At 29.4% G+C, this 12,592-nt stretch overlaps 1 protein-coding gene across 9 annotated transcripts in view; it reads right to left on the bottom strand.

Annotated features, from left to right (window-relative positions):
* LOC133327929 (casein kinase I) overlaps positions 1–12,592 on the bottom strand; it is a 31,671-nt gene that overhangs the window by 10,296 nt on the left and 8,783 nt on the right. For 4 of the 9 annotated variants that reach the window (XM_061536472.1, XM_061536467.1, XM_061536473.1 and 1 more), the window contains 4 exons: positions 9,514–9,662; positions 5,833–5,947; positions 5,487–5,755; positions 5,247–5,417 (listed from right to left, as the gene is read on the bottom strand). In XM_061536472.1, the coding sequence (XP_061392456.1) occupies positions 5,247–5,417; positions 5,487–5,755; positions 5,833–5,947; positions 9,514–9,662 (704 nt within the window). Of the gene's footprint in view, positions 1–5,246; positions 5,418–5,486; positions 5,756–5,832; positions 5,948–9,513; positions 9,666–12,592 lie in introns of all 9 variants that reach the window. The other 5 variants (XM_061536471.1, XM_061536466.1, XM_061536468.1 and 2 more) reach the window with 2 other exon arrangements.

The following is a 12,592-nucleotide window of genomic DNA, read 5'->3' on the forward strand; positions in this document are numbered from 1 at the left end:
ACTATTATTATCGTCTGATAACAAGAAGGTTCAAAGGTCATTAGAATAAATGATAGAAAATCAATATTTATTTACAAAATATTAAAAAAATAATTTGTAAAACATTATTATTTGCGGCTGATAACCAGAAGGTTTAGTCTTTTAAAGGTTTTTTTTTTGAGGACTTAAAAGGTCTACCAGAACATATACTTTATACTTCAGAATATTGAAATATAGAGGTCGAAAGGACAGAATGTACAATATTTGTGGCTGATAAGAAGTTTTCATCTACAGAACATATTTTATAATCTTCATATAGGAAACCAAACAAAAACTCTCATTAAATCAATTTCACAAATACTCTTTGGTCTTAAAAAAGTCCAAGGCATTTACATACACTAGGCCCCTTCCAAAAATAATGTATATGTGAGTTATAATTACATCGAAAACGATTTAAATTCTATAACCTGAAATCAAACGAAAATATATATGGGAACTATACCTACATTTGAAGCGATTTAAAATATATTTGATATTCTAGACCCAATACAGTATGCTATCAAAATATCGTGTCGATTGAACCATAAAAACCAAGAATAAACTTCCTCTAGAAAGCCAATCATAAGTTCGTTCTTCGATAATAAATAAATAAAATAACTAAATATTGAAACGTTCTCAAAGAACAACCAATTTTGCTTTTCATACGCAAGTGGCCTTAAAACCCAATTTAAATTAAATTTTACATTCTAGACTCCATACAGTACTCTATCCAAGGCACCAAGATATCCCGGAAGAATTTTCTAGAATTAAAAAAAAAACTCTCAATGAAGTTTCTTCTAGAAAAGCAATCATAAGTTCTTCGATATTGAAATCTTCTCAATGAACAAGCAACTGTGCTTATCTTACGTAAGTGGTCATTAAAATGTCAAAGGTGTTTACATCATGTGGTCCCTTCCTGAGGTATATTTAAAAATATTTTCTTTAATAAATCCACGCTTTTAAGGGCCCTAAAATATTTCCTTTTTCTAACATTTCCACTCTTTTAAGGGCCCTAAAATATTTCCCTTAATAAATCCACACTTGGAGGGGGCCTAAAATATTTCTTTTAATAAATCTACGATTGGAATGGACCCTAAAATATTTCTCTTAATAAATCTACGTTTGGAGGGGACCCCAAAAATGCCCTTTAATAAATCTACGCATTGAGGGACCTTTAACAAATACTTTATAATAAATATATGCCTTAGGTGACCCTTAAAATATTTCCTTTTATAAATCTACGCTTGGAGCGTACCTTAAAATATTTCCTTTAATAAATCTACACTTGGAGGGGGATCCTGAAAAAATTCCTTTAATAAATCTACACATTGAAGGACCTTTGACAAATATTTTCTAATAATTAGGGGGACCCAAAAATATTTCTTTTAATAAATCTACGCTTGGAGGGAGGACTCTAATAAATTCATACTTTGAACGACCTTTAATAAATATTTTCTATGAAATATATGCCTTAGGGGACCTTAAAAATAGGTATTAATAAATCTAGACTATGAAGGACCTTAAAAATACTTGTTAATAATTAATTTGGCTTCAAATTTAATTTGTTTCTATAAATCAACGCTTTGAGGGATCTTTTAAAAATATTCTTTAATAAATGTGGGCTTTGTGGGACCTTCAAAAATGGTATATTTAATAAATTTATGCTTCAATAAATCTACGATTGGAATGGACCCTAAAATATTTCTCTTAATAAATTTACGTTTGGAGGGGACCCTAAAAATGCCCTTTAATAAATCTACGCATTGAGGGACCTTTAACAAATACTTTATAATAAATATATGCATTAGGAGACCCTTAAAATATTTCCTTTAATAAATCTACGCTTGGAGGGTACCCTAAAATATTTCCTTTAATAAATCTACATTTGGAGGTGGATCCTAAAAAAAGTTCCTTTAATAAATCTACGCATTGAGGGGCCTTTAATAAATATTTTCTAAGAAATATATGCCCTAAGGGACCTTAAAAATAGTTATTAATAGACTTTGAAAGACCTTAAAAATAGTTGTTAATAATAAATTTGGCTTTAAATTTAATTTGTTTCTATAGATCTACGCTTTGAGGGATCTTTAAAAAATATTCTTTAATAAATGTGCGCTTTGAAGGTCATTCAAAAAGGGCTTATTTAAAAATGTATGCTTTTAAAAAATATTCTTTAATAACTCTACAATTTGAGTCTTTAGGAAAAATAAATCGACTTGAGATTTCTTAAAAAAATTAATCTTTGAGAATCCTTTAACAAATATTCTTAAAAAATCCACAGTTTGAGGAAACTTTAAAAATATTATTTAATCTACGCTTTGAGGGACATTTAAAAAGTGTTTTTATCTAATAATCTATCCTTTGAGGGACCTTTAAAAGATATTCTTTAATAAGTCAACATGATTTCAGAGAGTATTTCATGGAAACATTATTTAACAAATCTGCTGAAAATTTTTCTTCTAAATATTAATCATAATATTTCCCTTAAAAAAATAAAATAAAAATATCTGTTATAAATATATATTTGGACAATATTTCGGCCCTTATTAATGCCGTTTCTTATTTTGTGCAACAACAATAGAATTACAGCAGCAATAATTCAAAATTACGCATCATTATTAGCACTCACATCATACTAGCATACTTCATAGAAAGCTGATTTCAAAAAAACTATTCATGTACACAAACACAACAAATAATACAAATTAATGAAAAAGAAAAAAAAAACAATAACAACAAAACAAGAATACCTTATCCGATTTGTTTTTGGCTAAATGAGAAGGTGGTGCATTTTTAATAGCTTTCATTTGATCAAGTTTATCCTTGTTCTATTACGAGATGAGGAGGCAAGACATAAAAAAATGTGTGTGATTTTTTTTTCAACACAAATATAACATCAAAAAAAAAAATCATAACAATATCCGATTACAAAAAATATATATATAAACAATAATTTAAATTATGTTTAATTGTGTTGTATGTGAAAATAATGTTATATATCAAAATATCTCTTGGTTTCTGTATGCATTTTGATTATTTATTTTGGATTGGAAAACAACTTAAAATGGAGGAGAAAAAGAATAATACATAAAATATAATTGAGGATGTAGGAGAGTAGGGAGACTGGGGTTCACATCATTACAATTTAATTCAAAATTTTGAAATTCTCCTTTGCTCATCACCTTTGGGAGTGATAATTTGTTCGGGAGGGGTGTGGGGGAAATGGTATAGAATCTTGCAAATATAAAATGATACAAAATAAAATGTATTAAATAAACAGAAATTAATGAGAAATGGACTAAAGTCGTATATTGCCGACTATGTAATATTCTACCTTACACCACCACTTTGGCAAGAGATGTTCTAAAACTCTTGTAGTGAAGTATCTATACATGAAATTGGAAATCTGAAATGATTTACATGTAAACATGACACATTCTTCTCAGTCGGACAAACGTAGGATCTTTCGTTCGCTACTTATCTGAAATCGGCCCAATGTATATATGACAGCTATATGCAAATGTGAAACTATTTAAATCTAACATGACGCATGCCATTCTAAACTCAATTGAGTGCCCTATGCGAAATACCTTAAGCGACCCTAAAATATTTCCTTTAACAAATCTGCGTTTGGAGGGTCCCTAAAATATTTCCTAATTATTTCCACACATTGAGGGACCTTTAACAAATATTTTCTAATAAATATATGCCTTAGGGGACATTTAAAATAGTTCCTTTAATAAATCTACGCTTTGAGGGATCTTTGAAAAAATATTCTTTAATACGAGTAAATGTACGCTTTGAGGGACATCCAAAAAGGGACTCTTTAATAAATCTACGCCGGACAAATATGGGGACTTTGGTGCACAAAATCGGAAGAAATGGAAGCTATAAATAAATCTGAAACGATTTAAATGAAACTTGGCACACGCCATTCTTGACTCAATACAGTACGATAGGAAATTTTTCGAGGCAATCGGGCCAACTTGTGAACTTGGATGCGACCTGATATCGGATATACATGGGAGCTATATACAAATCTGAACCGATTAAAAGTATATTTGGCATACACCATTATGGACTCCATTTAGTACCCTATACAAAATTTAGTGGCAATCTGACAAACTTGGGGTGTCTGGTGCACAATTTAGACAAAATCAGAAGAAATTATATATGAGAGCTATAACTAAATCTGAAACGATTTAAATAAAACTTGAGACACGTCATTCTTGACTCAATACAGTATGATATGCAAAATTTCGTGACAATCAGACCAACTTGTGGACTTTTATGCGACATTAAACCTGACATCGGTTGAAAATATACATGGGAGCTATATAAAAATCTGAAACGATTTATAGCAAATTTGGCATACACCATTAGGGACTCCATTTAGTACCCTATACAAAATTTAGTGGGAATCGGACAAACTTGGTCGAGTCTCTGTTGCACAATTTCAACGAAATCGGAAGAAATTTTATATGAGAACTATAACTAAATCTGAAACGATTTGATTGAAACTTGGCACACGTCATTCATGACTCAATACAATACGATATGCACAATTTAGTGACAATCGCATAAACGTGGGGTGTTTTGTGCACCATTTTTATGGAATCGGAACAACATTTATGTGGGAGTTTATATCTAAATCTGTTCCGGTTCAAATCAAATTTGACACATGTCATTCCTGACTAAATTTCGTTGAAATCGGACAAACGTGGGACCTTTGAGGAATCATTTTTTTATGAAATTGAACGAAAATATGTATGGGAGCTACATTCAAATCTGAATCAATTAAACACAAAATTGACGCTAAAAACGAAATTTGATAATCGTCAAAAGTAACAGTGGACCTTATTCTGTTTTCTCCCGCCCGTACACAAAAGGGTGGTATAGGGTAAGCAAAAAAATCAAAATAATGCTTCACACCTTCTTTTTGAAAAAAAAAATGTTAGATTTGGTTAGGGTTATTTTGATAAAGTTCCAAAAAAGAAATGCATACATTTGGCTCATTCAGAATTCAATATTTTTTTTGGCACACACACATTCTTTTCCAATGGTTTTTCCACATTTACACACTTGCTGTTATTCAAAAATTTGCATACTCTATCTTTCATACTTCATCATTCTCTTTTCAATTCATTCCATTCCACTCCATTCCAAAAAAATCATTTCAGTATAACTCTATCACAACTTCATATCAATGCTATTTGCCGTTTACTGACCATTGTCTTCCCTGTCCAGTCAAATTCACCATCATCCACATAGCCTTTACGATCGAATAAGTCTTGGAACAGTCTTCGCAGAAAATCATAATCGGGGGTCTCAAAAAAATCTAGCCGCCTCACATAGCGTAAATATGTGGCAAATTCTTCGGGATGGCCATCGCAAAGTACCTGAAAAGGATCATAAGGAATACTATTTTATATTTCTGTAATGGATATTGATGTGTTGTTTACACTTACCTCAATGGGTGTTGCTCGTTTGGTATCGCCAATTTTTTGATATCTTTCCTTAAGTGTATCGGCCTTAAGACCTTGCCATGGCAGTGAACCTCTTAAGAAATACATGAACATATGACCTAATGCCTCTAAATCATCACGTCTCGATTGCTCTCTGCCCATGTGTGTGTTTATAGACATATATCTAGCAGTACCCGTCAGGGATTTATGTTCCCGATATGGTATGTGTCTATTTGTATCTAAATCAATATATTCTTTGGCCAAACCGAAATCTGTAAGAAACGTAATGAAAGAAAAATGAAAACAATAAATAAAATTAAAAATAAATCGGGAAACGACTTCAACTCACCAATTATGTGGATAATTTTTTCTCGTCTCGTCGATGTTCTGCCAATAAGAAAATTTTCTGGCTTAACATCTCTATAAATTAGGTGCCGACTATGAACATATTCGATCCGGTGGAGCTGATGTTACAATGTAACAATTATTTACAAAAAATAATAAAAATTTAAATATTAGTTGAAATGTATAAGAAGGTGGATTTTTAATAATAGGTTCTTGTTAGTGGGATGATATCTAAAAATAACATACAGAATTTTAATGATTTAAAAAAAAGAATAAATACTAAATATCACATTTTTTACAAAGATGATCCAAAAGATCTATAAAAATACTTATTTAACATTTGCGGTGTAGATATGGCCGGCCATGTCAAATTACCCAGTTGTAATAACTGTAAAACAAAATGAATTGTTTAGGACATAACCTACGGTGTAAATACGACATATTTGTCGAATATTTATTAGAAAAATATTCCAAAATATCTACAAAATTACTTGTAATTTTTCTAAATATCTTCCATTGATTAATTTTTATTGTATTTTTTCTTAAAATATTTCAAAAATGTATTATCAAATAATTGTTGCGTGTAAACTTCGTTATAGCTGGCAACAGTCGTTCTAAAAACGTCAAATTAAAGTCTACATTTAACATTTGCGGTGTAGATATGGCCGGTCATGTTAAATTATGCAGTTGTCATAACGACCGTCGCGACGGTAAATAATACGGTGCAAATACGACATGTGACATAACCTAAAAAATATGAAATGTTCTAAATTCCATATTAAGCAGCATGGCCACTTAATGAAATTGTTCATTGACTGACATCAGGCATTAAACATAATCTAAAAAATATGAAATGTTCTAAATTCCATAGTTAAAAGTTTTGTATGTAATTGTTAAATTGATGTGTGGCCCGACCCGGATTTTTTTCAAAATAATTTGTTGTGTTGCCAGTACACCTAATAATATTTTATTTCTGGCAAATCGTTAAAAGATACGGTAAAGGATAAAATTATATGACAATGTTGATAAGTTTTTGTCCACAATTTAATGTGTGACCTTGGGGTTTATTATTTTTTTGAATTGTCCAAAATTCATGAAATCCATCCACCATACAAAAAGTTTGTGTAATAAATAAAAATTTTTCAATTTTTATAAAAATTACACAAATTTGTTGTGTGGCCATGTTACATAATTGATATGTGTCCAGGCCAAAATGGCCTATGTGTTTTATTAAAACAGAATGGCTGTTAATATTTAGCTTAAATAGAATTATGATTTCCAGCTGAGAATTATAATAACCCATGAACAATTTAATTAGTGGCCAGGCCGTTTAAGCAGCAATTGCTCGTCGACGGCGTTATCCATTGTAACGCCGTTGTAATACCATATGATTCCCATGCGATCATTGTAGCAACGGCGTAGTTGTCAATAACAGTGTAAACTATGACAGCGTTGTTACACATATATAATAACGCCATATTGTAACAATTTTGTCGCAATTTATCAAGCGTTTTTATAAATTTAACCTTAAACTTTGATTTTTCGTTCAAACAATAAGATAATTTAATAGAAATTCACTTCGATTGTAATTTTATTTGTATTATATATTGCAAATATCAATTTAAATATATAGTTTTAAAAATATTTAAATTTAATTGGATTTTTTTTTTAAATCAAAATAATTTCTGTATGTTATTTTAAATGTTTGTATGTGGTGGGTATGTAGAGGGTATGTAAGCACAGTTAATATGTTTTAAACATGCATATGATAGTATGTAATTTGTATCTTAGCTTAATTAGCGATAAGTAGTTGTAGTATATGGTATAAATAAATAATATTTTTTTAAAGAAAATAAAAAAGTAGTGTCTCAACTAGCGCATTATTTCATATTTGGATACTAATAAAAACACATTTTATAAAATTTATTTTTCTTTTTTCAAATGATTCATTTTCAAAAAATTGCTTGATGATAATTTATTTTTTTTTTGTAAATGTAAATTATTACTTTTCATTGGTAATTTGAAGAAAAAGCATTGTAATAAAAAAAATAATAATAATAAATAAATAAAAATAATTCAAAATAAAATGAAATATAACAAAACAATTTGTATGTGTTGCTTGAATTGGCTCTTTTGGCGGTGATTATTCGCAAAGAAAAGAAAACATGCTTCCAACAATTATGTTCAATAATAATAAAATAAAAATTTAAAATAAATGCTAAAATACTATGCTAATTCTAAAACAAAATAATTGAGCTGTGAAAAAAAACATTCTAATAGTGACTTTATATATTTTTTTCTAAAAAAACGACTAGTGGGGGTGATGTAAAAAAAAATTAAAACCTTAACCATTTTGTTTAATGTAATTTCGGGTTAATATTCAACAAAAAGGTTAATCAAAAACAAAATGAGTTGGGATTATTTTCAAACAATGATGACAATTTTTCGATTGTTATTAGATGAGCAAAAAAACAAATGTATGTAAACAAGAACAAAAAATATTAAAAAAACACGGATATTTATAGGCCAAAATATGTAATAATAAAAAAAAAATAATAATGTAATGTCCATAACAAGTTTATTTTCAAAACACATGGTCTGTAAAAAAAAATGTTCAAATGTGGGTGAGGAGAATATGGGCCCAGGTAAATTGTAAAGACATCAACAATCTGTAGTTTTTCTAGGTGGAATTGGATTATTTTCGATTTAATTTAATGTGTGACCCGTCCGTCTTTAGCAATTTTGTCAAAAACACAGGTTATAATAAGAGTCTGTTCTGTAAAAACGGCCAAAATATTTGCAACATTATATCAAAATAAAGAAATTCGTGTTAACTTATTGTGTGACCCGACCACTTTAGAAATGTTGTCAAAGAGAGAATAAGTTGTGTAAACACGGTCAATAAATTTGCAACTGTACATCGAATTCTTGAATTACTTGGCATTCGTTGTGTAACCCGACCACCTTAGAAATGTTGTCAAAGGGAGAATAAGTTGTGTAAACACGGTCAATAAATTTGCAACTGTACATCAAATTCTCGATTTAAATGACATTTGAAAAAGCTGACTTAGTGTATGACCCGACCACTTTAGAAATGTTGTGAAAGAGAGTAAAGGTTGTGTAAAAACGGTACATAAATTTCTCAAATTAATTGTCATTTGGAGAAACTGACTTAATGTGTGGACCGACCACCTTATAAATAAGAAAATGTACAGTACTTTTTTCTCTTAATGTCAACAGTCAAATGTTATGGGGAATTACCCTCTATTCACACATAAGAAATGAAGAGAGAAGTGCGCGTTCGACCAAATGACAGGGATGGAAATTTAGAATTTAAAAATTAAAAATTAAATTAAATACAAAATAGAATTCTATGGAAAATAATTAAATCTTCTATATATTATATAAGGGTCCTAAGGCATATTTAATTTCCCGCATTTTCTGATCAAATTTTTTTTACAAACCATGTGTTAATTGTCATTTATTTGAAGGGTGGTGGTGGTGGTGATTTGGTTAAAGCTGTGTTTTTTTTCGTTACTTATTTGCTATAGCTTTAAATTAATTATTTTTGTGTATTTGTTGTTGTTTTGGGTTCATTTTTCGATTAAATTAATGAAAACAAGGAGAAGAAGTTTGATTTTGGGGTTTTTGTTTGTTTGTTTGTATTTGTTTATGGGGTACTTACTAATTGTATAGCTATCAGTAGTACTGTCTTCAAAGTGAAACGTCTGCCGCAAATATCAAATAAATCTTCAAGTGATGGACCGAGCAATTCCATAACAAGAGCATTGTACTTGCCGCATGGTCCGAAGTAATATACTTCGGGTACACCTTCTGCTACAATAATAACAAACAAAAACAATAACAACAACAATGCAGATTTTTTTTTCATTTTTTTTGTTATAAGTAAGGTAAGCTAATTTTGTTTTTGTTGTTTTATTTTGAAAAAAGTAGAAGATGAAAAAATAAATGAAAATTAACGGGAGGACATATTTTGTTTTTCGATTCGATTTCTTTTATTTTTTTTTTTCAAATTGCATTTTTGGCGGCTTTTTGTGGAATTTTTGCATAAGGCTTAACGAAGGGAATTGTTGTTGTTGTCTGAATTTCTTTTTTTTTTTTTGTTAAATAGAGAGCAGGGAAAATATTTGCTCTATTTTTGCCAATTATTAATTTACAGTAAACAAAATCTATGCTTAAATCATTTAGTTTTATTTACCACCTTCATAAGTTATTATTTTTTATATAGTATACATTTTTTTCAATCAATTGTCATCATCGTCACACAAAAGAAAAAAAAAGACATTCTCTCTTTGCATATTTTCGAAATGGAAGTCAAATGCTTGATTTTTTTTTCTTTAACTATAAAAATGTTATTTATTTATTTTAAATATTTATATACTTACAATATAACCAAAAATATATGCGAAAAAATAATGCCCAGGCTATTAAAATATTTTAAATATGCCCACATTTAATTTACAAGACTGGAACATTTACTTTACAGTTACGTTACGGTGTACTATTTCTGATAATGTCCAATGTAAACAATGTCACTGTAATGTAAATGTGATATTAGGCTTCCCATTGTTACTCTATTTGATGTTTTTTCTCTCTCTCTCCCATTCTGATGCTATGGTATAGCCATGTAACAACGGCTCTTGTTGGCTTATGTGTAAGACTGCCTCTCTCTTTGGCCGTTACTTAACCAAAAGATAACAGATGAAATACAACATCGGCTGTTATGTGGTGTAACAACGGCCAGCTTGCCCCAATTTATGTATTTTATTGTAAATTCTAAAATTTTAAAATCTTTTCTCTACAATTAATGTAAAAGAAATCCTTTTAAATTTATCAAGAAATATATTTCCTACTTTTTAATAAGAAAGGTCAATAAAAATTGTATTTTGGCCAAATATTGTGTGGTTAGTATGTTCTAAAAGAAAATTATATATTAATTTAGAACATATTACACATGCAAAAAAGAAGGGGAGCAGGGTATATATATATGAAACGAATACAGAGGTGGGTGGTATACAATAAATTTGAAAACAAAATGAAGGGATTTAATTCAGTGTCTGAGAGGAAAGGAACTATATTTTAAGCAAGATAATTACAAAAAAAAAGTCCGGCATTTTTATACTTATATGGGTTATCTAATATTGGCGCCCAACATTTTCTTAGTAAAGCCAAAAAAAAAATCAACGCCTAAATATTGAGCCTGTATTGGTCGGTACCAATTTTCGACACTTCTTGCTATACAACATTTATTGTGCAGCATTAAAATACGTGATGAAAAATTAGTTTCATTAACATTTTAAGGATTGGCGACCAACGTGATGCTATACCAAATATTTAGAATTCTTCATTACTCTCAATAAATATCACATAATCTATAGCATATAATAATTTTAAAATACTTTATAAATGGCGCCCAACATTTTGGATTAATTAAATTAACATTAATTTACTTGATAAAAAAAAACAAGTGTATCTCAAATTTTGTGTTGGCGCCCAACGCGGGTCTAAACTAAATATTAACAATTTTGTATTATTACAAAAATGGCGCCCAACGTATAAAAAAAAATTAATAATAATGAGGTATTAATTTCACTGGTTTAACAAATGAAGTGTCAATTTCAAGCACTTTTCTATATGACAAAAAATATTCCTAAAACGTTTTTTTGGCGCCCAACGTGGAGTTATACCAAATTCTAACATTTCATTTTGTTAAATATTTATATGATATGATTGTTATTAATTTTTGTATTCATATTTGGTGTAAAAAATATGATTTTTAGTAAATTTCAAAAATGGCGCCCAACCTTGAAAGGGGGAATGAAGTGTAAAAAATCAAAGAAAACTGAATAAAAAGACAGCAGAATTAATTTGTTTATCCAATTTTTAACAAATTTCAAAAATGGCGCCCAACGTTAAATGAAGTGTGAAAAAAATTCAAGAAAACTGAATAAAAAGCCAGCAAAGCTGTTGCTCGTCATTAATTTTCTTGATGAAAGTCAGGAGCTATCAAGAGTTATATGTTTCTTGGCGCCCAACGTGGGGCCAATCTGAATCTTTTTTTTTTTTATTTGTAATAATACAAAAAATGGCGCCCAATTTAGAAAAAAAATAAACAACAAAAATTTTTTCTTGGCGCCCAATGGGCTATGCTAAGTTTTAATAATATCGCATCTCTGATTATACTATGGTATAACTGTGTAACAACGGTTCTTCTTTGACTTTTGTGTAAAACTGTCTCTTATTGGCCGTTACTAAACCAAATGATAACGGATATTATTACAAGATCAACTGTTGTATGGTGTAACAACGACCAGCTGGATTTGGCGGCAAAGCCAAATTAATGCATTTCTTTGTTAATTATCGAATTTTAAAAACTTTTCTCGACATAACTAATTTCAAAGAAAACATTCTAATTTATTAAGAAATTAGCCTTTATTATTTTGCTACAAATATTCCTAAAACTTTTTTTCGTGGCGCCCAACGTGGAGCTAGAGTATATTTTAATAACATTTCATTATTATCTGTATCGTCGATAATAATTTATTTCTTATGCATATTTTTGGGGAAAAAATTGAAATTTAAGAAATTTTCAAAAATGGCGCCCAACGTAGAATAAATGGAAAAATGTGAAAAAATTAATAGATATTCGAAATTTAAAGAGAGAAAAGTTGCTAAAAACGCTTTCATTATTTGTTAATATAATGAAAGACAGAATTTCGTACATTTTTGTTGTTGGCGCCCAA

The sequence above is a fragment of the Musca vetustissima genome, unplaced genomic scaffold (assembly GCF_032173495.1).
Source record: "Musca vetustissima isolate MV318-11 ecotype Yass unplaced genomic scaffold, APGP_CSIRO_Mvet_v1 utg13007, whole genome shotgun sequence".
In the NCBI taxonomy this organism is placed as follows: Eukaryota; Metazoa; Arthropoda; class Insecta; order Diptera; family Muscidae; genus Musca; species Musca vetustissima.